Source organism: Drosophila melanogaster, chromosome X (genome assembly GCF_000001215.4).
Source record: "Drosophila melanogaster chromosome X".
In the NCBI taxonomy this organism is placed as follows: Eukaryota; Metazoa; Arthropoda; class Insecta; order Diptera; family Drosophilidae; genus Drosophila; species Drosophila melanogaster.
Genome location: NC_004354.4, coordinates 3,862,944 through 3,890,601, shown reverse-complemented (window position 1 = coordinate 3,890,601; position 27,658 = coordinate 3,862,944). Strand labels below are relative to the sequence as shown.

At 45.4% G+C, this 27,658-nt stretch overlaps 4 protein-coding genes across 11 annotated transcripts; 1 reads left to right on the top strand and 3 right to left on the bottom strand.

Moving 5' to 3' along the window:
* Positions 1-115: 115 nt before the first annotated feature.
* On the bottom strand, positions 116-6,434 carry CG15239 (uncharacterized protein). The gene is made up of 3 exons (NM_130725.3): positions 6,128-6,434; positions 1,060-1,953; positions 116-911 (listed from the first exon to the last, which is right to left on the bottom strand). The coding sequence occupies exons 2-3, from the start codon at positions 1,937-1,939 to the stop codon at positions 310-312; spliced, it is 1,482 nt and encodes a 493-aa protein (NP_570081.2). The 5' UTR covers positions 1,940-1,953; positions 6,128-6,434; the 3' UTR covers positions 116-309.
* A 1,200-nt stretch (positions 6,435-7,634) lies between these two features.
* On the bottom strand, positions 7,635-9,854 carry VhaAC39-1 (Vacuolar H[+] ATPase AC39 subunit 1). The gene is made up of 3 exons (NM_130724.4): positions 9,487-9,854; positions 8,640-9,148; positions 7,635-8,549 (listed from the first exon to the last, which is right to left on the bottom strand). Exons 1-3 carry the CDS (start codon positions 9,611-9,613, stop codon positions 8,133-8,135), a joined length of 1,053 nt encoding a protein of 350 aa, NP_570080.1. The 5' UTR covers positions 9,614-9,854; the 3' UTR covers positions 7,635-8,132.
* A 368-nt stretch (positions 9,855-10,222) lies between these two features.
* On the bottom strand, positions 10,223-21,629 carry CG2930 (uncharacterized protein). Of its 5 annotated transcripts, NM_001297917.1 has the most exons (9): positions 21,423-21,629; positions 20,784-21,103; positions 20,376-20,649; positions 20,058-20,284; positions 17,426-17,484; positions 14,360-14,700; positions 14,209-14,287; positions 13,144-14,147; positions 11,785-12,974 (listed from the first exon to the last, which is right to left on the bottom strand). In NM_001297917.1, the coding sequence occupies exons 5-9, from the start codon at positions 17,442-17,444 to the stop codon at positions 11,985-11,987; spliced, it is 2,433 nt and encodes an 810-aa protein (NP_001284846.1). In that variant the 5' UTR covers positions 17,445-17,484; positions 20,058-20,284; positions 20,376-20,649; positions 20,784-21,103; positions 21,423-21,629; the 3' UTR covers positions 11,785-11,984. The 5 variants fall into 5 exon arrangements, with proteins under 5 accessions (NP_788855.1, NP_001284846.1, NP_788857.1 ...); NM_176682.2 differs by lacking the exons at positions 11,785-12,974; positions 20,058-20,284; positions 20,376-20,649; positions 20,784-21,103; positions 21,423-21,629 and adding exons at positions 10,223-11,089; positions 11,388-11,595; positions 18,045-18,189; NM_176684.3 differs by lacking the exons at positions 20,058-20,284; positions 20,376-20,649; positions 20,784-21,103; positions 21,423-21,629 and adding an exon at positions 18,045-18,189.
* On the top strand, positions 18,663-27,636 carry yin. 4 transcript variants are annotated; one of them, NM_001297915.1, is made up of 6 exons: positions 18,663-18,731; positions 20,788-20,943; positions 21,000-21,085; positions 25,163-25,244; positions 25,304-25,532; positions 25,589-27,636. In NM_001297915.1, exons 2-6 carry the CDS (start codon positions 20,838-20,840, stop codon positions 27,426-27,428), a joined length of 2,343 nt encoding a protein of 780 aa, NP_001284844.1. In that variant the 5' UTR covers positions 18,663-18,731; positions 20,788-20,837; the 3' UTR covers positions 27,429-27,636. The 4 variants fall into 4 exon arrangements, with proteins under 4 accessions (NP_001284844.1, NP_477147.2, NP_726894.1 ...); NM_057799.4 differs by lacking the exons at positions 18,663-18,731; positions 20,788-20,943; positions 21,000-21,085 and adding an exon at positions 22,271-22,663; NM_166993.2 differs by lacking the exons at positions 18,663-18,731; positions 20,788-20,943; positions 21,000-21,085 and adding an exon at positions 23,885-24,090.
* The last annotated feature ends 22 nt before the right edge of the window (positions 27,637-27,658 follow it).

Genomic DNA, 27,658 nt, shown 5'->3' with positions numbered 1-27,658 from the left:
GCACTGACTGCAAAACCTCAATCAAATCAGAAATGTTGGCCGCAAAAGCCCGAAAAAGGCCAGCATTCCGATTTAGATGTAAATGAAGTCCAGCAACCGAGTGGGTCACTTCACTGGGTAGTACATTTTTCATTTTTATTCGTTATAAATTTAAAATAAATTATCGAAGTTGAAATAAATATGTGAAATTTCGGGGGGCCCTTAAGCGCTACGACCTATGAACTATGAACTAAATTTGTGTCGACCAGCTGCGGCGGTACAAGGTATTTACACTATTGCCCAGCATGTTGGCAAACTCGCGCTGGCCGCTCAGTTGAAAAAATCCAGGATGCCATTGAGGAGCTCGTAGGCGAATCCAGTCTCATCCGTCGCCTCTGCGGCGGCCTTCTTCTTCTTGTTCTTTTTCGCCTTCTTGGACTTCTTGGACTTGGGCGTGGTGGAGTCTTCATCGGCGGCAGCTGTGGTAGCCGGTGTCACCGCTGCGGCCACTTCTCCCTCAATCGGTGCTGCGGCTGCAGGAGCAGCAAGAGGAGCAGCAGGCGCAGCAGGTGCAGCAGCTGCAACAGCCTCGCCAGCGGCAGGAGCTCCCGTATCGTCCTTGCTCTGCACCTGGTCGCCGTTCGTCGTAGTCGCGGTCACCTGGCCATCGGCAATTACATGCTCGCGGGTTTGGTCAGCAGCCGCTGACGCAGCCGCAGCCGCTGGCTTCTTAACCGGCTTCTCATCGTCGTCATCGTCGAGCTCGTCCAGAAGTCCGGCCAAACTAAAGCCACCGTAATCAGCATCCTCGGGCGCCTCGGCCTCGTCATCATCGGCATAGTCCTCGGTGTCATCGTCGTCATCGGCATCCGCATCCGTATCGTTGTCGCTGTCATAGTCGTCCTCCTCATCCTCGTCATCGTCGCCACCAGCTGACACCAAAAACAAAAAAAAATTATAAAGATAACGGAGTTAGATTAGATATTTTTAGCATGGACTAGAGGAGTCAGTTCAACGAGGCGGATACGCAATATATCGAACAAAAATATTATGTATACGTATATGAACAGGCCAACTCACCGGCAAATCCAAAGAGGTCATCATCGTCGTCATCATCGTCATCCGAACTGGGCTTCACAGGCAACGGCTCCGCCTCGGCCACCCGGACTCCTTCCGGTCCAAACTTGAAACAGGAGACGCGCAGGGAGGCCTCCACCTCGTCGTCGGAGCGCAGTTCAAAGGCCAGGCATGCCTTGAAGTCCTTGGACTCCTTGGAACGGGACAGACCATAGACCTTGCCGCAGAACTTGGAGTAGCCGCCGGGCAGGCCCACGCAAATGGGGCGAGCCCGCTTGCTGGAGATGCGACGAGAGGCCAAGGTGATGCCACCGTATTTGAGGGACACGCTCATCTCGTCGTTGCCCACATAGGCGATCTTGGCGCAGCCAGGTCCGCTGGGCAGCAATGGCAATCCGAACTTCCGGCAGCAGTCGCAGTGGCTCTCCGAGCACTTGCAGAACTTGCTGATGGGATTCTCCGGCTTGGCGGTGGTCGGTGCAGTGGTAGGCTTGGCCGCTAGAGTGGTGGCCACCGCCGGAGCAGCTGCCTCTGCGACCTCGGGAACGGCAGCGGCTGGGGCGACAGCTTCTGCAACGGAAGCTGCAGCATTCGGGGTATCCACATCACCGCTGGCTATCTCATTGGCACTCTCGTCGATGGACGAAGCAGGCGACACGGCATTGACCACCTCATCCGCCACATCAGCGACATCCTCCACCTTGGGCGGCTCCGATTCCGGTGGCGCCACATTGGGATCGATCTCCTCTGGCGGCAAATCTAACTGCTTGAAGTTCTCCGATATCTTGTCTGTGCGCCGGAACACGGTCTTGGCCTCCAGTTGAAGTATGGAGGCACTGGCCACCAGGAGCAGCATCAGTAGCATATTCCTCGAGCTGGTCATCTTGATTTGCGAATCTTTAACGAAACATGCAAATCGAAATCAGTATGCTGACAAATAAGGGATTGTATTGTAAGCCCCAAAATACAATCCCCTTGCAACTAACACACATATGCACAAAGTTTGAAAGTGCATATGCTATAAGTTAAAGCACTATTGTTGACTCTTTAATGGGTATTTTATACTAAAGTTAACAAAATTACCTCCGAGAATGAATATAGTGAAAAATATAGTGAAAAAGCGAGCTCAATGGCGATTTACTTTGCGTTTTCTGTGCGTAGGCAGAATCCGTTTGCGAAGCGGAATTCAAAATCGAAATCGAAATCGAAATGGAAATGGAAATCGAAGTGGAGCGGTTGAGGAAGGTGGGTACGGGCACAAAACCAAGAGGTATTCCAAAAGTCAACAGCTCGGAAATCGCTTTCAAGTGGCCAGCGATTAAATTTCACCGCATTCTTTCGTCTCGTTTTTGGCCGCCTTGTATTTTGCAAAAGAAATGAATTTAAATAAATATTGACATAATTTCTTTCACTTCTCTTTTCATCTCATCTTCGGTTTTTGCGTTTCCTCCCCCCCCTCCTCCCTTCTCCACACTTCCAAATGCAAAGTAAACAAATTAACAGCGAAACCCAATGGCTTTAAAAACTAAAAGCCAAATTTAACAACGCATCGCGAAGAGACAAAAAACGAGAGTGAAATCTCTCTGCAGAGTTATTTAATTGACGAATTGGGTTAGCTCATTAGAATAGCCCCCATATACTAGCGCACTACCTATACATACATATGTATGTAGGTGTACCTATGTATCTCCATTCATTCATTTCCGCAGAGCCAACAAGTTGGAGCTCGTTGCCAACTCAAACTGGGCTCTTTTCATTTTTCATTTTTTTTTGTTTTTTGAGTTTTTTTTGTCGGGTGGCAGGGGGAGTCACCGATGGCAAAGTGAAATTTCAGCTATTGACTCATTTACCTCAAGTGCTTGTTGGCATGGGGAGGGCGGAAGGGGAGGGGAAGGGGATTTCGAAGCGCCCCAAGATGTCCAAATCAATTAGCGGCTCTTAACTGGAGCTCAACCGACGGAGAAACCCGAAGGGCTTGGACCAGAGCCAGAACTATTTCAAGATAAATATGCAAAACGATTCGGATCGGATGGCAGTTGTTGGGTGTGGGGTATGGTCACGACCTAGAAACTAAACCAAGTTTTCTATAAAACAAAAAAGAAAACAAAATATTGAATTACAATTAAAGATGAAGCTCATAGAAAGGCTCGTTGGTTCCATGCTATTAAACGCATCCGTTTTCTTGGGAAACGAACTGCTTTTGATTGGGTCTATATATGGATTTGACCGATTTGGACTAATATTTTGTCCATTAACCTATGCTGCTGTGTGGATTATTGTTCTCTTTTTCTATCTGTTTCTTATCTTTCACACTCTTCGCCGAGGACAATTTGTGTAATCTGGATGGGAATGGGCCACAGGGGATAATGGTAATTCATTCTACTATAACCGGCTTATTACCGCCCCCCCTTCTAATGATGCCCATTTCCTTACATCATTTTCATATTCATTTCCATCATTTGTCTGGAAACGGTAAACAACGCACAGAAATCTCGGCCAGCTGAACCTGCTCCACAGATTCACAGCTCCACAGCTCCACAGCTCCACAGCTCCACATTGTTCCACTTTCATTTTTTCTGAGCACCGCCTCCTGCTTCTCGGCTTCTGGGGCCCTCTTCAACCGTACGTGGCTCGCAGCGTGATATGTGGCATCTGGACATACCATACCATTCCATTCCATTCCATTGATGACCTTCCGCTTGGGCGGAACAACAAACACCATTTGTGACCCAGTTGGTGGCTGTTTGGGCAAAGAAAGTGTGTGTGGCTAAATATGGCAGTGGCCGAAGTCCCATTCCGAGAATGGGTGTCTGTAATAATGGCCACTGGCACTGGCAGTAGCAATATGTGACCACAGTCGAAGTAACTTGCTCGTAATCGCAGGTCGACTTGGAACCGAACCGAATTCAATGGGCAGATGGCAAACAGTGGGGACTCCCCTCAAGCCAACGCCAATTCAATGCAAGTAAATTTCATTTGGGATGCCTCAATTGCGAGTAACACGGCCAAGAATTAGTTGTATAATCCAAGTAAAGTTAGCATAGACACAGTTTAAGAATAAGAATAAGCAACAGTTTGTTATTGCTATTGAGATTGAGTTCGTTTTAGGCAGGACTCACTGTAGCCATTCTGCTGCTGTGCTTTTGGCACACATTGCTGCATGTTTGAAATGCAATCTGCACTTTGGCGATGCACTTTGGCTTTATAATAATTTCACCTTAAAGCCGATCGAAAATTCCAATACGTTATCGAAACGCTCGAAAGTCCAGTTTGGCATATTGCATTTGAAAACGAACCGAAAACGTATTATAAAAAGCCCACGTGTGTCTCCCCTCACCTCTTGTTTGTTTTTCAAGCAGTAGTTTCGAATTTTGTCAATAAATTATAACGGTTGTGAAAAGTTATTAGCATTAATTAATTATTAAACGCATAGGAAAATAGAAAGTGAGACAGTGGTTAGCTGTGTGTGTTTTTTTTTTGGAAATTATCATAACACAATCAGATTTTTTTTTTTTTGGGCGGGGGGAGCTTGTCCATCGAAATCGAACTGTTAATTATTCAGTGCGGCAGCGAAAGTGTAAGAGTGATGCAAAAATTCCAAAGGGAAAAAAATGCTTTTCTATAATGATATTTCTTTTTTTTTATTTTGGATTTTTAATGCCACAGCATGTGTGCATCTAATCCACGCCTGGTGATTACGAAACCAGCGAGCTGCGATTATGCTAAACAGTTTGTCAGACTTTTACATCCTTCGGTGTGGTTTATATAATCCCATACATACGTACATACATACGTATGTATGTATGTGTGTAGTTGCTAGACTCCAAGAAATTTGCATAATTTCGTGCGGTCTTTGTAGTTGTTTTTGTTTTCGGTTTCGTTTTTTTTTTTACGACTGCTCTGAGATTTTCTGCCTGATTTGTGTTATTTCTTGGCTCCCTGTGTTGATGTGTGTGCTTACCACTTTCTTTTGCCAGTGTGTGGGTGAAATCGCTGGGCAGCAACAAGAACAACAACAACCACAACAATAAGAACATAAAGCAAAGTGGAGGTAAAATCAAAGTTACCATAATAATGATGACCATGTCGAGAGACCTATGCCAAAATTAAGGTTAAGTTCTTTAATGCAGCCAGCGGTGAAATTTCTGTTCGCCATGGGCGTGGGTAGCCCCACCAAAAGTGGTCGGTTAATAGGAAGGGGGGGGGGTTAAACAGGGAGAAAAAGTGGAGGAGGGGCAGCGATCGGCGGTCGGCATTTCCGGTCAAGGCTGACCCAATGGACCAGAAAATTAGCCCGTTTCGAGCTAAAAGCCTTGGAAACCCGCAGTTAATTTTTGATATTATATATATTATATTTCATCCTGCTCGAATATTGCTATTGTTTCAGATATGGAAATGTAAGTATTATCACCTGATGTAATCAGATAAAATATTCAATGAATGAATGAACGCTTTAAACGAAACGTGACATGTTTTCGGAGAAAAAACATATCCCTAAACATATCTGTTGAATAGCACTTGGTTTTTTGGACCTTGTTTATGAGAACAGAGCAGATAATCTTCGCAGCTGACTTTGATTATCAATTTGGTAAAACTTGCTATTTTACACCACCTGTGGCAGCGATCGGATATCGGACAAACAGTTCCACTTTCCAGCACCTGCGACTTTGGACACGGGACGTCGGACGGCGAAGAATGCGGTGATGGGTTGTAGAAAGTAAAACGACGACGACGCGTCTCTTTTGTTTTGCCAAATTCAAATAAGTTAATGACAAGGCAAGAAGAACGCACAGCAAACAGAGGCAGAAGCGGATGGATGGCCGACCACATTTGTACGTATGTACGTACTACGTAGATGGAGATCTGGGGAGTCTTGCGGGCCTTCGCAAAGTGCGGGGCCAAACTGGTTGACACAATTCCACAATTCAACAATTCCACGCCGACTGGCGGGTTTTACGTGCAATTGCCTCTTTGGCCGTCTTTGGCGTTGGTTTTTCCAACTCCAGCGGTCATCATCATATTGGCCCACTTCAATGCCAATCGCATTTCACCTCTTTGCGTATATCTTTACCTATAAGTAGGTTTATCCTGTTATCCAGTTATCCTAGTTATCCTGCTATCCTTCTAGCCCGCTCTCCTGTGCGCTGTAACTCCAGTTGCTGGTCAGACACACTTCCGTATTGCACTTGGAACACAACAAAAAAACTATAGCACTCCGTGTGTGGCAAAAAAAAAAAAAAATAAATAATATTGGAAAATAGTTTTGAAATTGGCTTGGCGCGCGTGACGATTGGTTTTCCCGCTCTGCCAGGAAATCGGATGCTGCTGCTCTTTATAAGACTGAACTCAACGCTCGGGGACGCGGAACTCGACTGCGCGGACTTAGAGCCACCAGGCCGAGTTATGGGCGATTCCACGGGTCGCTCCCCAGCTGATCGAGCCAACAACAGCAGCTTTCTTTTCGCATCGAACGTGTTCGGGGTTCGTCGGTTGGTCGGTTGGTCGGCTGGTCGACTAGTCGGTTCTTCAGCTCGTCGGCGGCACCTGCTGCTCCATAGCGACGCCATACGCACTGGGCCAAGATCCGAAGCTATGGCCTGCTATAGGCCTGACTAACGGGAATGCAGCGCTCTACGGGCACGTAGCTCGTAGCATGGTGCACGCAATTAACCCACGACACAGAAAGAAAAGCTATTGATTTTCCATTGACTGTGCATAATCAAAGCAAAGATCTGAAATCCCATCTCCGGTGCATCACAACTTGGCCAAGCACAACTTTATATATATACATATTATGCCTTTCCAGCTCAGATCATTACCGCTTTTGAATATCTTAAATGACAAGAAGTTAACGCAAGGTATATACATCTGTATATTCTGTGTATATGCTGATGGAATACAAAGGAGGATTTCTTTGTCTAGCCCAAAAGATTCCCCGGTGAGTAATGGAGCAGTGGACGCACCCTGGAGGTATGGAAACCTTGAACTCCGCGAGCAGACAAAGAGTAGCAGGATATCCTTGAGCACACGCGCCCTATAACAACTGTCTTCTTTATGAATTGAGTGAAATATGTGATGCCTTCATGGCAATCCCTCATACTTGCATTTCTCATAAATCTCTTTACACGTAGACTTTTTTTTTAAAGTGACTCAGAGGGATTAGCCAGAACTATGAACTAAACTTATTGTCTGCTCCCATGGACTGATTAAAATACAATCATTCTGCAGAAAACATATCTTTGGAAATGCTTTCTACGACAACAGACTTGATATCATTCGATAGCCAATAACTTGTTTGGCATCTTATCCAATTTTTATGTAACCCCAAAACGACCCGTGGACAGTTTGTCCAACCGATTGGCATTTTAAGTTTGGCTACTTAAGCATCCAAAAGAGAAAATATGTATAAAACTAAGATCGAAAGAAAAATGCTTTTAGATTATGCAAAAAACAAACAAGAAAGTTGGAATCAGAGGCCATCGTTTTAGTCAGAGCTATCTTTTTCAAAGCAAATGCATGACTTTGTATTGGCATGTATTAGTATAGCCATATAACTCAGTTATTAGACAGCGGCGTTTAAGGGAATGTTTGAAAACATGTTTTAATAATTGATTTATCATTCACATATGTAGTTCTTGTATAAGTATGCATTTTCTATATAGTAGTTAACATATGGTGCTGATGTTTCTTTTCTCTACATTCAATTTGAACTGTTTTCGTTCCGTTCGATAATTATACATATGTACACAAACACGAAGCCCTGAAGGGACACTATGGGTCTCCCGAATACATATTATATAGTTATCTATTGGGCCAATGCTGATAACAATTGGAGGAGGAGCCGCGGAAACTGAGAAATCTAGGCTTGGGTCTGAACACTTGACAAAAATTTGCCTGGACCGGCAATAATACTCGCTACATACAAACATACAGACTCGGTATCATAATATAATATACATTAAACAATTCAATAACAAGGGTAGAGGGACAACAAAAAAAAACGCATATCGAAAGGCAGGAAAAAAAAACGTGTAATATTATTTGTATGCCAAATGCTTAGCGATCATCTAGCGCGCTTAGAAAATGGGTATGTAGTTGTCGATCTTTGCGCGGTGCTTCTGGGCAACGCACTCGGCGATCCAGACGATGTTACGGCACTCCTGCTCCTTCAGCTTGAGGTATGCGTAGAAGACACCGAAGTGGAACTGCTGCAAAAAGGCGTACACGTCCAGCTTCACCTCGTGCTCGAAGAACTTGTCCTCCAGCGTCTTGTCGCCGGGATTGTTGCCGGATCCGTCAAACAAAGCGGCGTACTCCGCATAATACTCGGCCACGGTCTTCACCTGCTCGTAGTCGTCGGCTCGCGCCAAAGCGGCTAGGCCATCGGGGTACATTTTGCCGCAGTTGGGATACAGCTTGGCACGGTCGTCCTTGGACAGCTCGGTGCCGAAGGAGTTGATGGTAATGATAATTGCACGACGATCGGCCTCAAACTGAAATGGCAAGATATACAATTTTTATTTTTCAAATTAAACCATATATGAAGTAAACGATATAATCGCCTATTACAACAATTAACTTACAGCCAGGATCTCGCACATGACGTCGGCGGTGGCACCACCCATGTTCTTGCAAAAGTTGTAGAACGCCTCCAGGTAGGCCTTGTAAAGGGTGTTACGAATGATCTCGATGTTCATCTCATCCAGATCCTGCTCGGAGATGCAGTCGACGAAGAAGGGCGCCAGTGGCGTGTCCACGAGGACGGCGTTGTAGAGCTCAGCGGGAGTGGACGCCACATGGATGGCTTCCATCTGCTCAAAGCTGCCCAGAGGGTGGCACTTGGGGATCAGCTCCGAGATGGGTCGCTGGTGCAGCGTGCCAGTGATCAGCAGAATGATGTTGTCGATCATATAACCGTAGGTAATGAAGTCCAGAAAGTTGGACAGCGGCTCCACAGCATGGTTCCTCATGTGCTGGAACTCGATGACCAGCTTTTCGCGCAACTTGTCGTCGATGACGGACACCGACAAGGGCGAGGGCTCGTTGGCCAGGAAGCTGCCATAGTCCGTTCCCTGCAGATGCAGCTTGAGATCTGTAAAATCCAAGTGAGATCAAGTTTAATACATCATTCAAAAGTTAGTTTTCTACGAAATATGGTGAGCCAAAGTACTTGTCCGGAGTTCATTTAGTCATCACGCTACATGTTCCCTAATCCAAATAAATTCCAACTATGAATTCAAAGAAAATCCAATTGAAAAACGTCAACAAATCACAAGACAAGCTTACACACACCGGCGCAAAGATACATTAACAGCCGTACATGTATATATATACACACACGCACCACTCTGTTATCGCTGGTCATGTGACCCAGGGGCGTGTGGGAAAATGGGGTTTTCGGTTTACGCTTGCGATGGCTCTACTACTTACCCTCCAAGGTCTCGCACTGCACCAGGTTGAGATAGTCAGCCTGCTTCAGGATGCCGCACTTGAAGCCGCGGCACAGACCCTCCAGATATCCATTATCGATGTTAAACATAAAGCCCGAGCTGTTCATCTTGATGACACACGCACACACACACACGCAGAGGAGCTGACTGGAAGTTGAAGAGGTGGCGAATTGCGCTGGATTCCTTTCTATGGGACTGCTCTCGCTCGACCGAAAGTTGCGCGAATTGTGTGGCGAAGGGCGTGCAGTTCGATACGGAGCGACGGTGAAAATTCAACCTTTTTTCTCTATCGATCGACAAGTCATATGATTTTCAACTCTTCCTCTTCTTATATTTTTCTCGACCAAATGTCAGCGCAAAAGGTACTAAAAAAGGCGGAATGTCAGGTGACAACATGCGCATAACAGCACGCTGTTAAGTTGTGATCTGGCAACTCCGCGCGAGCTTGAATATTCGTTACAGTTATACTAATATAAACCTACATTTTATATTTTAATGATATACTAAGTGCAGTAGACTTATATTTTATTGATATACTAAGTGCAGTGGACTTATATTTTAATGATAAACTAAGTGCAGAGTCCACTGGCGGTAATAAACAAGTTGAGCGCTGGATAAATGTAAAGGCAATGGTCAGTAACATTTAATATAACTTATTTAACACTCAACTTAGCGTATTAAAACAATTCAAAGGATGATGGCGGATATTAAAAAGTCTTTGTTCTGCCATATTTGGGGGATATTTATTTCGAATCGTAAAAGAACTGCACATAAGGATATAATAAGCGGACAGATTCAAATGACAATCAGGCATCCGTATTCCTAGTCCCTCTTGAATCGGTCGAGATCCTGCCATTTCCGTTCCCGTCTGGCCCTTACCCTCTCCGCCAGAGCAGCCACCTCATCATATGGCTTATAGTAGTAGGCCACGAACATGAAGACCAGCATGTCGACAAACATGAGGCCAGCGAACAGGAAGAACTCGCTGGCTTGCGAGTCGAAGAACTTGAGTTCCGCCACAACCACGACGATAACGTTGCCGAAGGCCACTGTTAGCAGCCAGCAGGCCTGCAGGACACTTTTCATGCTGGGCGGCGACTGGGAATAGGAGAACTCCAGTCCCGTCACCGAGAACATCACCTCACCGAGGGTCATTACCACGTACTGCGGCACCAGCCAGAGCATGTGCATCGAATTGGGGCTGGTTACCTCTATGATTCGCGATACGAATGTTCCGTGACTCTGGCCGATCAGCAGGGCGTAAACGCCCCCAGCGCGTAACTCTATGCTGGTAAGATTGTGATCCGCCACCTGAACGTTGTAACCGCCCGTACTTAGCTCGTAGAGATCATGATTGCGGGCGGGCAAATCCAGGGCCACCGTATCCCCTGAATCCTCCCGCCAAACGACACGCGTGGTGGCCAAGAGATTCGCCAAGTTTCGCACAAAAGCCCACGAGCGATTCGACTTCTGCACCTCGTCCTCGTACCAAAACTTAGTGATGGCGTGCGAAGGTCGCAGGAACAGTGAGTGGGCGGTGGCCTCATACAACTGCTGTGTTCCGCCCTCCAGGATTGCGCAACCTAAGGGGTACACCATTCAGAATAAAGTACAAATTGTGGTAGAATACCCATTTCAACTATACTACCCATACCCAATTCAAAATACTACCCAAAAAAGTTACTAGTAATTACTACTAATGGCTTATCAGCCATTCTAAGATACTCTCAAACATCCGAAAACCTTGTGACCACTGAAGTGATTCTATTTGTGTTGACAGCTTAACGCTCCAAAGAGGATGGTGGGCTTTAAACATATTCACGAGTTCTTACATCAACAAGTTCTCTTGAATAGGAGGATCGCGATAACGTGGTAACATACCTTCAGTTAAACTTTCCACGGTGTATGTTAACTGGAAGATGCCGTCGGTGTTCGTGGCCACGCTACCCGAATAGTAGAAGTCCAGCCCCCTTAAGGTGAAGCTCTCCCGGGCTCCGAGGTTCGTACTAAAGCGATAATCGCAGTCGGGAATACCGCTGAAGACGCGTAGCTGGGTATTACCACTGCTCGGGATCAATGGGTAAGTGTGCTGCAAGGGTGGAAGATATACGTGCAAGCTGGTACTAATATATTAGATCGGAGCAATACCAGAAATCTCCGGAATGATATCGTATAAGACTATCATACTGAGTAAAATCCAGGTCATAGGTGAAAAGAAACAATTAAGAGTATTAAAGCAGATAGAGAGACAACAAGAATAGTAACAACGACGGATTATATTATTAATTTTCTTTTATTAGATTAACTAGTTGGATGTCTTTTCATATGCAACAATGCCCGGTCGCAGCTTCACTTACACTTAGCTTGGAAATGGACAAAGGCCACTAAGGATTTACATACATATACACATCTACAAGTACAAATATATATATATATAATACACAACGCGGGAGCAAGCAGGACGAATCGGTTTGAGGTCTACTCGTTGATGTCCTTGCCCTTGTTCTCGACTCCGCCTTCGAGAGCGGGAATCTCTGTTTTGGCATCACCCGCCGTCAGGGGCTGGGCCTCCTCCACCTTGTTCGGATCGTTGGGCACATAGTAGTAGGCCATCACCATGAAGATCAACATGTCGGCGAACATGAGGCCGGCGAACAGGAAGAACTCGCTGGCCTGCGATTCGAATAAGGCGGCCTCGGCGATGACGACCACAATGACGTTGCCGAAGGCCACCGTTAGCAGCCAACAGGCCTGCAGGACACTCTTCATGCTGGGTGGTGCCTGGGCGTATGAGAACTCCAGTCCCGTCACCGAGAACATCACCTCGCCGAGGGTCATCACCACGTACTGCGGCACCAGCCAAAGGATCTTTACCGAGTTGGGGCTCGTCACTTCCTCCAAATTGGCCTCGTAAATGTTGTTGTTATCTTTAATCAGGAGTGTGTACACGCCGCCGGTGTGAACATCGAATGTTCCGACGTTCCTTTCGCCCACCATGACTACATACTCCGCCGAATTCACACGCGTGAGCAACGTTTTGCTAGCCAGGTCGTCATAGACCACCTCTCCCGTGCTAGCCTTTTCCCAACGAATTGACAGCTCCTGCGGCACATTAGCGACGTTTCGGATCAGCGGATGGCTCTGGCTCGGCTTGTCCACAAAATCCTCCTCCCAGTAGTATCCACTACCATTTAGCGGATTGAGGAACAGAGACCAAGCCGTATTATCAGTAAGGACTTTAGGTATTTTGTCAGCGCTAATGGTACAAGCTTCACTTGCACTGCTGAGCGAGAACTCCACGTCCAGCGAACCGGGTGCGTAAATATCCTTGTTGGTATAGGCATTCAACGAGGTCACCGTCACATTTTCCGCTCCCGGAATGTTCGAAGTGAAGAAGTAGTCGCAGTTGTCCGCGTTGAAGATGCGCAGTTGGATGTTCTGGCTGTAGGGCAGGTCGGGATAGGTTTTCTAACGACAGCAAGGCGTGCAACGAAAGAAAAACGGAAAGTGCAGGTGCAGGTACAGTACAATACAATATATATAAGCACAGCAGTTAAAAATACTTTAAAACTTCCCAATTAAATACTTTCAGAGCTTTAAGTCCCAAGCCAACAAGCATTTTCGAACAATTACTCACCTCCAAGCTAAGCTCCACCACTCCGGAAATGATGAAAGCAATGCCCGCAAGGATGCCGCCCATGGTGAGTTTCTGCAGCGGTCGTCGGATACCCACTAGTTTCAGGGCCGGATAGAGGGCCACATCGTACAACGGTATAAAGATTAGGATGAGCAGAGGATTGAGCACTTGCAACTGGTCGGGCTTGATGTCCCAGGAGCCCATGTCGCCGTCCATTCGGGTGGCCTGGAAGGTCCAACGGGAGCCCTGCTGATCAAACAGTGCCCAGAAGACCGGAAGTGGCAGGTAGAGGAAGAGGACTCGCATAAGGACCTTTACATCGTCAATCAACTGGCGGTCGTACTTTTTATCGGCATAGTCCAGCCAGTGCTCCCGCGGATTGGTCTTTTTCTCCTTACATTTGGTGGTCAGGGCTGTCCAGATGGTACTGCTCACAAGCACCACCATATTTCCGGCCGGTGGCTTCATCTTGTACAGGGATCGTCCCAAAACGAAGATGATCACCGACACAATCATAAGTACGGCCGGTACTCCAAAGGCCAATGGATAGCAGTTAATGTCGTCAAAGCAGGACACGTCCTCGCGCAATATTGGAGTCACCGTGGTGGAGATCAGCGATCCGGCATTGATCGAAAAGTAAAAGAGCGAGAAGAACGAAGTGATCTGCTTCACCTGCTCCGGCACCTTAAACTGATCGCCACCGAATGCCGACACACACGGCTTAATGCCGCCTGAACCAAGGGCAATTAACGCCAGGCCCAACATCGTAAACGTTTCCATGGGCAGGTTAAGTGGTCCAATGGCACCTAGGGTCAGCAGCACCGATCCGCATATATAAACCAGCGATAAATACAGGATAGTCTTGAATTTTCCCAGCCAAGAGTCCGAAATGATGGCTCCAAAAACGCACAGGAAGTACACGAACATGGTGAAGATATGGAAGACCACGGTGGCGGTATCATCAGAATAGCCCAGAACTCGACTCAGATACAGAACCAAAACAGCTGAATGGAGTACGAGCGATTAGCAGAGATTTCATTGTAAGATACTTTGCGATTAACTTACTCCTCATGCCGTAATAGTTGAAACGTTCGCAGAATTCGTTACTGATGATGAAGAACACGGACTTGGGGTAGGGCAGTTTCTGTGGGTGTCAATGAAAAGGTAAGTACAGTGTTTGCTTCAATACTTGTTAAAGAGCACCAATGACGATTACCTTCTGCTGACCCTCAGTCTCGGAGACGTTCTTGAAGTCATTGGTCTCTGCCAGTTCCTTGCCATTCTGGTCGGGCTCCTTGTCATTCTGGTCGGGCTCCTTGCCATTCTTTTTAGCGATCTCGGGCAGCTTCTTGGCCTCCGCCGTGCCGTTGCTCTCGCCGGACGGTTGACTCTCTGCAGGGGCTGCAATCGGGGTAGTGTCTTCAACGGTCGCAACACTCGGGGTGACTTCTTCTGCAGCGGCAGCACTTGGACCGGAGCCATCGGGACTTGCAGGAGCTATTTCGGCCGCGGGAGAAGGCTCTGGTTCAGCCACAGGCTCAGCCGCTGGCTGTATTTCTGCGGACGAAAGAAGGATCCAGGTTAGTAATTCGAAATGCAATAATCGAAAACTTGGAGAGCCCACCCAGCAGGGGTACTTGCTCCGCCGGCAGCTCCATTTCATATGGCCACTGAGATTCGTTAGTGATCTGAGGATCGGCGACATTTCATCAGAAACCGAAACCGAGACTTGTGGCCTTGTGCTTGACACCTCCGCCACAGATAAGGACTGTTCTATATTTGAACGGGCCTTTACTTCAACGGCGGGCGTGTGAATTCGGTGGCCCGGCATAAATTATCCAGCCTTAGGCCCCGAGCTTTTACGAGGTTTACGCCAGTGGCGGGCGTCAGATAACCCAGCTAGGGAAGATAGCTCTCTCGGCGATCGCCTCCACACTTTGACAAACTGGCTGGGAGTATGGCTTTCCACGCCATAAACAACATGCTGATTACTGACAATGCTGCGTCTAAATGTCTGCTGGAGCTTTAATGGTCATGTCCATGTGGATCGAATGGTAATTGCAGCTGGTGCCTAGTGCAGCTAGTCATGGTCATGGCCATGTTCGGACAACTGGATCTGTATCTGTTCGATGGTTGATGATTCAGGAAGCGAACTGCGAACTGCGAAAGTCCCGAATGGCGACCAATGAATGGGCCTTATCTAACTGCGATCCAGAATCGGTTCGCAGCTAATCCATCGATGCTTTATCAGCGTTTATGACCGCTATTTGAGGCAGTAATGTATAGCAGCCATCACATGGCTCCATAAACCGTGGAAACAATGCTATTGCACGCACTACACTTCACATCAAACATCCATTAACATAAAGCGCCTTATCGCAGGGAAACAGAGATATACAAAATATACAAGTACCAGACGTGTACAGCATTGACCCGCTTCGGTGGCCGTTTGAAGTTGGTAGACCAGGCCTGCCACTCACATTCACACTCAAAACCACTCATTCATTCATTCATTTTGCAGCCGCTAATAGCGTAGTGTTTAGTGCCAGGGAACTGGCCAAGTGTCACCGAAGGACGGAAAATTGATCTCCAGACGGATCTCCACTCAATCCACTCGATTGGGCTCCATAAAAGCCGTAGACCAATCGGAGTCGCTGATACTCCGTAATTTTCAACAAGCTAATTGAAAAATGAGTACACTGAGGGCTTTACCTATAAATAATTAGATAAGCCTGGTATGCCCTGAGTGCAGTTGTAAAGTTTCGGAGGGAAAGTGCTGTGAAAGTGTTCTCAATTTCACTTTCTCAAGATTTCTTTACTTAAGCTCTAAGAGCCCTGGGACCTATAGATTGATTGATTGATTGATTGATTGATAGGTGGTTAGGATGTGCGTTGAACTATCGCTAACTGTGATATGCAGAGAAATTCTTCTGGAATTCGAGAACGGATGAACATAATTGGATTGGCTATATATAGTAGTGAGTGATTCTTTAATGACATTGCATATCGGCATTGATATCGCATAATCGTCGGTTTGTTCATCGATTGGCCATCAAATAGGTTGTAAATTTCACACCTACCCAATAACATACATAATCGCCATGAAGAGGGTCTAAAAGCATTCCAACTGATTTACAAGCGATTAGAACGAGCGCGATGTTTATTGGTCCAGCGAAATGATAAGCGCCGCAGGAGCTGGCGCTTTGGCCCAGTTTTAATTACAATTGCTTTTTACGGCGGCAAAGAAACAGAATTATTCAATGGAAGTTGTCAGATAGATAAGTTCGATGTTTTCGGTAGTGAGCAAAACTTTGATTGTCTTGTTCCGTTCGAAGCGGCAATTACGACCCCATATCGGCACCGCCCCATCCAATTCGACCGGGTTCTGCTCCGCATGGAGCAACCAAATACGAAATGGCAAATTCCAGGCGAACTACTCACTCACTAATTGCAAGCGGTTGCATTTACTACAGGCTCTCCCAGCGATTTGTCAGCAAGTGGTGTGTGTGTGTGTGTGTTTGGTATACCAAACGAAATCGTAATCGCAATTTTAGCCGCATTTGTTTTAAACACCCGCATTGGCAGTTTGCCTACGAATATGCAAATGAAGCCGGCGTCTGACATTGAAATGCAGGCGCACACAGTTGTACAAATTGGAAAATTTGCATCGGTGTAGGCAAGTCGAGTTATTTATTTTTTGAGATTTGAATAGGCAAGTATATAGGCAAGGTTGGTCCGTGCCAATTGACCAAGTTTGGCAGCTCTTTTTTGGGGACCGTCGAAAGTAAATCCACATTTGGACCTGCTCGTTGCTTGTGTTGGAGCCGCTCAAGTGGCTAAAACCCGGGGCCAGTCACTCAAAGTCCCTTATCAGAGCGATTAGATTTGCAAACTGCACACGCGGCCAAGAGAACCGATTATCGTAGTTGCGAACCTGGAGTTCTGAAAATCGTTCGTCCGTTGAGTCATAACTGGCAAGTGGAGATGTATTCCGCCAATTCTTATAACTTGCACGTTACCCAACGGCCACTGATTAAAACTGAAGGGTGAGGAGTATCGAAGTAAATAGGTGCAATAAACTAAATAAGAACACTATTGCAATCTATGGTGAGGTGTATTTTGTGTGGCTTATATAGCATGTCTAGAAATCGAAACAATGAGTAAAACTCGAGCCTCACAAAAATATGGGCCATAAATCTCGGTTCAGTAGTCTGTATAATCGCCACCCCTCTGTAAAAACTATAATTATGCATCTGTGGTTATTTTTAGTAATTAACAATACCATTTTTTTTATCCGTCATGTTGGGAACCCGGAGATCGCTTCACATCCGTTACGCGTCACTTGAAATCGAAGAAAAATATTAAATTTACTTTAAAAATCATTACGTTGTAGGAATGTGCATATGTATAAGATGCATAAACTCAACTTTCTTTTAATTTAACGAAAAATATATGCACATATATGTATATTACGTGTAAATTTTGTTTATTTTTTTCCAATAAGAGACAAAAGAGACAATAAAAGCAAAAAAGTACTGATCCTCGTCTGGAGTTCAATAAGCCCACAAATTGGCTATATTTAAGGGAAATTTCCAATTGCCACTGCGAAATAATTAATTAAACCAACAATATCGCAAATATATCTCATTCAGATTATTAATAGTTTTAATTGATTTTCTGTGTTGCAAATTGATTTTCAAACTGTATAAAAAAAGGAAGCTCTTTCTCTGGTAACTTTATCCTATTTTGCTGCATTGGCCTTTAAAAGGATTTTATTGTTTCGTAAGATCTTTTCATAATATAGACATCAGTGTTTTGATATTGCTTTTATTGTCTCTGGCGAAGCTTTCGGATCGTTATTGCTTTTATTGTTCCATTGCATTCGCGCACTCGTAACTCACATTAAAACATTTAACAACTGCAAAAAAAAAAAAATTGGAACGCACGTCGTTTCGGATGGGATCGGTTTTGAATCGGTTATGAATCGAGCAGGATTGAGCGACCACGTCCGCAAGCGGCGATCAACAGCCTCAGACTGAAGTCGACTGTGAACGAACTTAGCTAAGAAGCCGTTGACGGTTTCGCCGCTCGCCGCTTTGTCGCTTTGCCGCACTGCTCTGCCCGCTGCGACTGCGCGCTTGCTCGACGTCGAAGGATGGCGAAAGGCGTTAGAACGAGCGAGTAGTGGTGATAAGCCTAATCGCAATGTTATCGTATCGACAGGCAAGTGGAAGTATTTACGGCCCGGTGTTCGCTTACCCACAATGAATGGAGCCGCAGCTCGCAGCTCTCGCGATTGTTATTTATGGCCCACAACTACCCACCGGAATATCTGCTTGACATTTCACCCTTCCCCGCCCTTGGCCGCCTGTCAATTTACAGATCGCTGTCCATCACAATTGCTCCGCTTATCACACCTGCCACGCCCCGTCTGTCATCAGTCAGTGGGTGGGTGGTTGCTGTGTTGTGTATAGTGGGCGATGCAGATTGCGCACCATCATTAACTAAATATTTTCATCGCACCAAACGGTTATCTCTGGCCATTACTTGCACGTCTGAGGGATGGGAGCTTCCCAACTTTACCCACCGTAAGTCATGAATCGAAAAGTAGTTTAGTATATGGTCTAAAGATAATTATTTAAAGAGCTACTACGTCTATACGCTGATAAAAAAAAATCAACGCCAAAATAGAAGAGATAATGATGGCCAAGGAAATTTGTAGGGTAAGGAGATCGAGTCAGAATCTTCAATGGCTTGAACTGTGTGTTAATCGGGCAATTAATCATTATTAAATAGCCAAATGTCTTGCTGATATTGGTCGAAAAGTAACTAATCAGCCATTTAATTTTTAAGAAAGTACCCAAACAATTTTTAGAGCAACGCGTCCAGTGTTTAATACTAATGACTTGCATATTAACAAGCTACATGACTTTCTTTTTCAACGCTTTTCCGTGGGCAAACAAAGTTCATACGTATGTACATAACTTAAGACCGAAATGATTGGCAGTATTTTGGCAGCAATACAATAAATTAATTTAAGCTCCTTAAAATGATAGTAATAGGAAAATAAACTATTACAAATCTATTAAGTAGTTTTATGGCCGATAAAGTTATCACATCGGTAATAAGTTTTTGCGAAATAAACAGGCATTTCAAAAGACGTACGTACTTCATATCAGATTAGTCATAAGTATAAGTCATTCAAACGGTGGATAGGTTAATAAATACAACAATTATTTTTAATATTAAAAAGAAAACACCCTAAACTGGGCACGAACTACCAAATTATAGCGAAAAGATCACTTTTAAATGTCGAATTTTTGTCAAAAGTTATAATTCAGATTTCCGCCACCTTAAGAACAGTACTTTAAAAACAACATGGGAAATAGTTGGCCTTATTTGAAATACAATATCTCGTTGAACTCGTAATGAAATTTCTAATCCATAGGCATTCAAGGCCGGAAACTTTCGAAATTTGTAGATTTTCGCTGATCTTCATTATGTAACCCCTTATGAAGAAATGAGAAAATTTGAGGATACTTTACTGCGACGCCTTAAATAGGAAATCCATAATGTAACCTATACCATCTAACCCCGTTTGGCTCACCGCTTTTGATAGGCATCTAATCGGAGGTGGTCACAAAACTTTGTGGCATTTTTGTTTTATGAACTTAATCGCTGCGTCGATAGCTGCGAATAGTATTTATGGCCGCCTATCATTAATGCCATGCCCAGAAACAAGTATAATACATCTATTGGCCATAGCCAATCGGCCGATCTGCGATAGTCCGTAGCACGACATTGTTATTGTTATTGTTATTGTTAACCATTATTGCTCAACGAGAGGCCCTGACTGTGCGACAAGTGAACTTTTTGTTTTGCTTCTTGCTTTCGATTTTACGATTGTCACTTACTTGGCTACAGATTGCATGGTGTCTAGTCTTCATAATGCCAGCTATGCGATCGATTGAGTAACACTTAATTAAAGCCATCAAGGCATTGGGGGTCTGTGTGTCGATTGAGCGGGTTGCGTGTTGACACACTCAGACATCGAGTACTCGTATCCCCGGCCAGCTATTATGCATCCCGTATCCATGGATTGTGATGGCGTTGTATCTGGGCGAGAAACTCTTCGCTCAGCCTGGGGATTACAGTTAAGACCTTATCAATTAGCAAACTGGTGGTCAAGCGGCGATAGGGTATCTTCGATTAAATCGCACCTACCAACCTACCTAATAGGTGGGCCAATCGCACAACTCGGCACGCGGCTTACCGAATCGCACTTTGTGCCGATTAAGTAATCGGCCTGAAAAGGCGAAGCGAAAGCGAGATATAGACGATGTCCTTGCCTAAGATAGCCAGATAGTCAGATAGCCAATCGTACTCGTTTCTTAGGGCAGTGCTTCAAGGGGCTCCGATCTTCAGATATGGGTACTTATAGATCTCAAGATCTCGAAGGTCCGGAGTCCGATATCAATGATGATAGGCGATGAAGTGTTTGCCCAACTGATTAGATTTGTACATGAAAGATATAAAGACGTCATGTCAATTTCAAAATTACAATTATATTAAATATTATATTATAATACTATAAAGATCCCCCATAATTATTTATAATCTAAATAAATAATTTGTTATACTTAGGGTAATTGTCCGTTGCCTTAGCTGTCAGATATCCAGGCTACAGCTCAAGCATGCTTCATAGACAGCGGAATCCCGAATTCTCTAGCACAGCCACATCCATATCCAGCTCGAGCTTCGAATCCAGTCACCTGATGAGCAGCTCTGAATTCAGTCGCGGTAAGTGCATCACCAGTTTTCCAAAGACCACCCACATATATATGGACTTTCTGCAGCTTGGCACTTTGCCCGCTTTCGTGATAGGGATGATCGATTCCAGCACATCCACTTCGCCGAAGATGACCGCAACGGTTTCGAAACGGTGAGTCTGAGTGCTGGACTAAAATATAGTGCGAAATTGACAACCTTTCAGGCACATGTATCTATATATTTCCGGAACTGTGCAATCTTGTGGTATAGCGCGGCGTTTTCGTGAAAAACCTAAGCAATCTCGACGCGAAACAATAGCTAATGCGGACCATAAATATTTACAGCTGGATAGATTTATGGCTGCCTGGGAAAGTCCAACAAATTACTCAAAGCCGTAAAGAAAACAAACATAGATAACAGGCACTTGGCACTCGACCATTTTGCACGGCCGGGGGTTTAATCGCCAGATAGGGGATAGGAATATGATCGAGATAAGATCGATTCCGTACCTGCCAGCTCATTGGCACAGCTTAAAGAAAAGCGAGGGGATAACCACAAGATTCAGCGCAGATAACACAAGATAACGTTAAATCGCAAATAGGATATGGGTTTCTAGAACTATATTCTCTCTTTAAGAACGCCAAACGACAAACAGTTGCCACAACAATGGCTACAAGCTGGAATACTGTGGGTGCACGATAGGGATGCACATTCCACAAGCCTTCTGAAACAACAGGAAACACTGCTCGCACAAATTAGAAGGAATACAGCTGCTCCACGCCCGATTAGTGGACTCCCAGCGATAGTGCCCGTCGGTGGGCGGGGTGTCCACTAATTCAGCAAGTCGTCATTCCAACAGCATTGAACTTGACTGCCGCAGCTTTGCGCGAAAGAGAGGGCGGTGGGAACACCCCCACAGTAATAATAAGAGATCGCCGCTGCAGCTGCAATGATCTCTGCAGAGCGAGCTACACGGAAAGAAATATGTGGCTAACTTCTGTTGGCATTATACTTCGCTTTTTATTTAAACTGTTTGATGCTGTCGCTCTGGCTAAATAGGTTCACATATTGAATGTTATGTTTTGTAGATTACACACGCTTTTTTTTTAGTGTAGAGAGAACAGCTTGAAGCGAGAGCAGAGTTTATCTTGCTCTCGCTCTCGTACAGCCTCTCTCCACCACGCCCCCCCCCCCTACCAACCACCCCATCCACCTGTTTATCTAAAAATTTAATTTGATTTTTGTTCTTGCTCGAATTGTGTATTATTTCTTTTTTTTGGTTTTCGGTGTCGCGACTGCGCTGCCGACGTAGCCGCCGACTGAGAGTCAAGCTTAAAAGCGCAGCTTGCAAATGGACGGAGCATCATTTATTGTCGGCCAGCGACGGCGATCGTTTTATGGCGTCAACCTGTTGATCACCTCCCCCACAACCCCCTTTCATCAGTGTCTTTTTTATTGTAGTCCACTTCTGTACAACTTTTTTTGGCAACGCAAATCAGTGCAAAAACCTTTTGTGTCAAAACGTGTGCGTGTGTTTTCCGTTTCTCGATTTTCGGGGCACTTCGACAAAATTCCAAAGTGCCCAGCGCGATTAGGTGACTCTTGTTCGAGCTCATTAAAGCGCAATTAAGAGGTAGCCAAGAGGAGGCCAAGGCGAGCCAATGCCAAAATGGCAAGTGAAATAACTAACGGTAAAAACGGACAAAACGGTAAAAACGGACAAAAAGAGGAGTCCGATTCTCAAATTGCGGTAAGTGGCCCCACATATGTATGTATGAACATCAAGCGAAATGCTGAGTAAAGGGTGCAATGATAAGAGGAGAGAGTGTAAAGAAGTTGGCAAGGATAGCAGATCTCATTCCTTCCATTTTCCCAATTCTTGCATTGCCATGAAAGGGAGTGTTGCAACCATGGATTTTCTTTCGGTGCGAAAAGCGGAGAGCACGATGAACAGCTACTTATCACATTTAGTTGTCAATTGAGAAAGTACAGTGCACACAAAGGCACATATACACACTTGCCCAACTGAACGTGTGCAGTGGTTGTTCGAGAAAAAGAAGCGCACAAAGTTCCAATGACTTTTCTTCTTTCCACTCTCTTCGCCACTTGCTTCGCTTTCTTCTGCGCCCAAGGCTATTGATCACAGCGGCAGCGCAGCTGACCTTGAACGCCCCACGCGATCGATAAATGTGTGTCAACCAAAAGCGAGAGCAAATCGAGATCCTTTTATTGCCCGCAAATTGATTGAATTAATCGTCGTGTGTCAGAATCAAAACAAGAATCGAATAGGCCTTGTTTCCGTGGTAGCGTCGACCAATAAATACCCTTAAATCATTTACTAATCCAACTGAAATATTTGCTAAGCAATTAAAGTCTATCAAGGCTAAACACCATGGGAAATATTTTGCTATGCCATTTTTATTGTATTCAATTTTTTACATGAAACCCGTAATTAAAACCGTATTTATAGCAGTTGAATAATCGAGGAGCTAAAATTGTTAGCTAAGCTTTGATAAATACCACCAATCTATGTACATATTTGTAACGCGACACTTTTCAGCAACTTTCGCAGCCAATGTACCTTTGTGAAAAGAGAGTAAAATCGATAGTGACCCAGTTTGCGGATGGGGCTACGCAAATGCATTTACCCGAGCTCTGTTATCATTCTTCGTCCGCTCGCCTACCCCAGAGTTACCGGCGATAAGGTGTAGACTCCAGAGTCTAGACAAGCCAGAGACTATCAGCTGTAGCTTTGATCTCACCATCTTCTGTTCGAGACCCCCGTTTAAAGCCCCCAACCCTTTTAAGACTCTCTTTGGATCTTCTATTGTTTGTTAATTTATTTGCCTATGCTTAACAACTGCTACTGCTCGAGGTGGCAGTTAGGAACTGGGAGCGGAAGAAAGGCCGAGAAGAAAGACGGATGGCAGATCGAACTTTAAAGCTTGGGGCCAGCTCCGGAGAATTCTTAGTTCGATACTGAACGTTGTCTCCGACAGACGGAAGCTCAAGACCAGAAATTCTGCGGGGGTCCAAAAAGTTGGGTGCATAGTGAAGTCTTGGGTAGATCCGAATCGAAAATTAGAAACCCACCAGTGTAGCGATCATTACGTAAAGCTCGTTATGGCATTTGTCAGCAATGCAATTGTTGGCCCGGAGAATTGCAAATCGGTAACGGTGAGTCTTGTGAAGAGCGTGGAGCGGAAAGGAGGATGAGGAGAGGCACTTACTTGGCCTAGGCCGTGGTGTGCTCAGAATTCTCAATCATCAATGGTTAACGTACCCACTGACAAACGGAGACACTGGTAGTGGCAGAAACCCGTTTGCGTTCCGTTGCTCACCTTGGCCAAGAGACGCGGCAATTCACAACAGAAAACTAAATAGCCAAGCAAAACAAAACAAACCCAACAAAATCGAAAGCCAAATCAAAAAAAAAAGACGTTGTGACGACAGAGAGCAGCATTTCCATGAGAATAAGCTTAGAAAACGCGAAAAAGTTAAGGGCCATCCGAAATATGTATGTATGTACTTTAGAAATACCCTAGTGAAATGACCTCATCTAACACTTGCGAACTTCCTCCAGTCCAATATCAATTAAAAAACAAGTTACGAGTCATATTTCAAAGCAACGGGTTTTCATATTATCAAAAGATGAAAAAGGGGATTTCTTAGCCATAGGCAAATTCCAAAAGCACACATAATAGCTAAACTATTCAATCGTTTTTAATGCGACCGATTCAAAATCTTGTAAGTCTCTCACAAATAAAAAAAAAAATGTTTGCTAAATTGGTTAAATTTAGTCCATGTAACCGTTGTAATTCTTTATGAAATCGCAACAATTTATTTAATACAATAAATAAATAAATAGTTACATGCTAGTTCGAGCCTATTATAAACAGATTAAGAGTATCAGGCTTTGAAAAGGCAGTTCATATAATAGTTAATTTATGGCACTCCCTTTGTTAGAATCCATAGAAGTTTCAACAAAACAAAATAAACTAATAGAAAGTTTCTTTAGCCTCTTTGCGATGGAATGTCAAATGCACCTAAAACCCAAAGATCTTTTGGCGTTGTGTGCTGTACTTATTTCTATCGACATGGGTACTTGGCGTATAATTGCCAAGTCAGCCCATGAAACGACATATTCTCACTGGTGGGACACTGATAAAGAAATGTAGAGGAGATAATGCTACTAAGGGCAATCAGATCGCGATAGTTGAATGACATTTCTTCTATCTCTTCCGACTAGCCACCCATTCCGTATCCCAAGTCTGTGGCCTTCATCATCAGCAATGAGTTCTGCGAGCGATTCAACTACTATGGCATGCGCAGTGAGTAACCTCGGCGAAATATCCATGTTGTCCTTTCTAATAAATGTCTTACTTTTTAGCCATCCTGGTGCTGTACCTCACCAACAAACTGGGCTACAATGAGGAGACGGCAACCGTACTTTTTCACACGTTCACCATGCTGGTCTACATCTTTCCCCTGATCGGAGCTCTTATCGCCGATGGCTGGCTGGGAAAGTACAAGACGATATTATATCTATCGCTGGTGTATAGCCTAGGGGCTATGGTGGTATCCTTTGGTGCCGTTCCGCTATCGGGGATGCCAACTAAGTGAGTATATACGACATAGCATGGATGTCATTATAAATTAATTTATCGCCTTTTAGAGCTGTGACCGTTGTGGGACTCCTACTAATTGCGATCGGGACCGGTGGAATCAAGCCATGCGTTTCCGCCTTTGGTGGCGACCAGTTCTCGCTGCCCGCGCAAAGTTTTCAGCTGGCAAAGTTCTTCTCGTTGTTTTACTTTGCCATTAACGCAGGATCTTTGATTTCGACCACGTTCACCCCGATCTTGAGGGCAGACGTCCATTGTTTTGGCGATCAGGATTGCTTCTCGCTGGCCTTTGGCGTGCCCGCCATCTTGATGATCTTCTCGGTGATAATCTTCATGGCCGGCAAGCGGTTGTATAGGTGTCAGCCACCTGCTGGCAACATGATCTTCGGGGTGTCGCGTTGCATTGCGGATGCGTTCAAGGGATGGCAAAAGCGCAGGCACTCGGAGCCGATGGAGAGCTTTCTGGACTATGCCAAGCCGACGGTGGGGTCGCGAATGGTGCAGGAGACCAAGTGCCTGGGCAGAATCCTACGACTCTTTCTGCCCTTCCCCGTCTTCTGGGCCCTCTTTGACCAGCAGGGCTCGCGATGGACCTTCCAGGCCACACGAATGGACGGCAACGTGTTGGGTTTTCAGATAAAGCCCGATCAGATGCAGGTAGTCAATCCCCTGCTCATCCTCGGGTTTCTGCCACTATTCGACTATATCATTTACCCTGCTCTGGCACGTTGTGGAATAAGGCGACCACTGCAGAAGCTCACCTTAGGCCTTCTTCTGGCAGCCTTAGGATTTTTCCTCTCAGCGGGTCTTGAGATGAAAATGGAGCAGGCTGCCTACAGAGCCACACCCATAGAGCCCGATATGACCCACCTGCGAATATACAATGGCATGCCCTGTCGCTATGAGATCTCGAGTGCAGTGGTCCAAACTCCTCGCGTTATCGAACCTCTGAATGTGTGGGAGGATCTTTCACTCCAGATGACCGAGTCCAAGGAATACACTTTTAATGCTCAGCCCGTATCCGGAGAGTGCCCTTCCATCATCGACAAGTTGCGTTTGCAACCAGGAAAGTCAGTGAGTTACTTCCTAGCCCAGGACAAGCTCGTCGAGTTCGCCGATGGATTACAAATGGCCGCCACTGACACTGGTCGCACTTCAGTGAGAGCTCTGCTAAACACGCCAGACGGCGAGGGACCTGTTCTTCTATCAACTGAGTCAGCCACATCCCAGGAGCCACCGCTTACCCTGGACAAAGGCAATGTGCCGCAGCTCCACAGGATCACGCCTGGCTTCGCTCGGGTAGACATCAACGGCAAAAAAGTGGCCAGCTTCGAGGCCAAAGAAGGTAGACTCTACAGCATTCTGGTGACGGGAAGTGCCCGCGATGGGTACCAACACAATGTGATCGAGGTGGTAGCCCTCAGTACCGTATCGATTCTGTGGCAGCTGCCCCAAATTGTCGTGATGACCGCAGCCGAGGTGATGTTCTCCGTGACAGGCTTGGAGTTCTCCTACTCACAGTCGCCGCCTAGTATGAAGAGTGTCCTGCAGGCCTGTTGGCTGCTCTCGGTGGCCATTGGCAATATGCTAGTCGTGGTGATTGCCGAATTCAAGTTCACCAGCTCGCAATCCGGAGAGTTCACCCTGTTCGCCAGCCTTATGCTAGTGGATATGATGATCTTCTTGTGGCTAGCCCGCAGCTACCAGTACAAGGATCAGCGGGAGGACTTCGAGGACGACGATGATGCGACAATCGATAGTGTTATGCAGTCGAAGCCCAAAGCCACTACAGTTGATACTACCGCAAGGAAAACAAACGGCATTGAGGCGGAACCAGGATACGGGGCCTACCGCAATCACGCCTACGACAACGATTTCTCGGAGGCCTAGATGTCCGATTTTCGTACTTAAAGTCCATACCCATATCGACAGCGTCGCCCGCATTCGCATTTAGTCGTAGCTAGCCCTTTTATTTATTTTATTTGTTCGCATTTATTTATATATGTAGTTGGCTGTAAATACGTTCGTTTGTACGAGTATTCTGTAGATGCATTTTTTACCCAATTGTTTTGTAAATACATTTTATACGTTTTATTACAAATGTTTGGCATTTATATACT

Bases quoted from the DNA above. Each gene is read 5' to 3' on its own strand.
- yin (NM_001297915.1), top strand. From the start codon at position 20,838: ATGCTTCATAGACAGCGGAATCCCGAATTCTCTAGCACAGCCACATCC. The intron at 25,245-25,303 runs GTGAGTAACCTC...CTTACTTTTTAG, and splicing joins CAACTACTATGGCATGCGCA to CCATCCTGGTGCTGTACCTC. The intron at 25,533-25,588 runs GTGAGTATATAC...ATCGCCTTTTAG, and splicing joins CTATCGGGGATGCCAACTAA to AGCTGTGACCGTTGTGGGAC.
- CG15239 (NM_130725.3), bottom strand. From the start codon at position 1,939: ATGACCAGCTCGAGGAATATGCTACTGATGCTGCTCCTGGTGGCCAGT. The intron at 912-1,059 runs GTGAGTTGGCCT...TTTTGGTGTCAG, and splicing joins TGACCTCTTTGGATTTGCCG to CTGGTGGCGACGATGACGAG.
- VhaAC39-1 (NM_130724.4), bottom strand. From the start codon at position 9,613: ATGAACAGCTCGGGCTTTATGTTTAACATCGATAATGGATATCTGGAG. The intron at 9,149-9,486 runs GTAAGTAGTAGA...TGGATTTTACAG, and splicing joins GCAGTGCGAGACCTTGGAGG to ATCTCAAGCTGCATCTGCAG. The intron at 8,550-8,639 runs GTAAGTTAATTG...TTGCCATTTCAG, and splicing joins TCATGTGCGAGATCCTGGCT to TTTGAGGCCGATCGTCGTGC.
- CG2930 (NM_001297916.1), bottom strand. From the start codon at position 14,801: ATGGAGCTGCCGGCGGAGCAAGTACCCCTGCTGG. The intron at 14,148-14,208 runs GTAAGTTAATCG...TACTCCATTCAG, and splicing joins CAACTATTACGGCATGAGGA to CTGTTTTGGTTCTGTATCTG. The intron at 12,975-13,143 runs GTGAGTAATTGT...TGCTGTCGTTAG, and splicing joins TGGTGGAGCTTAGCTTGGAG to AAAACCTATCCCGACCTGCC.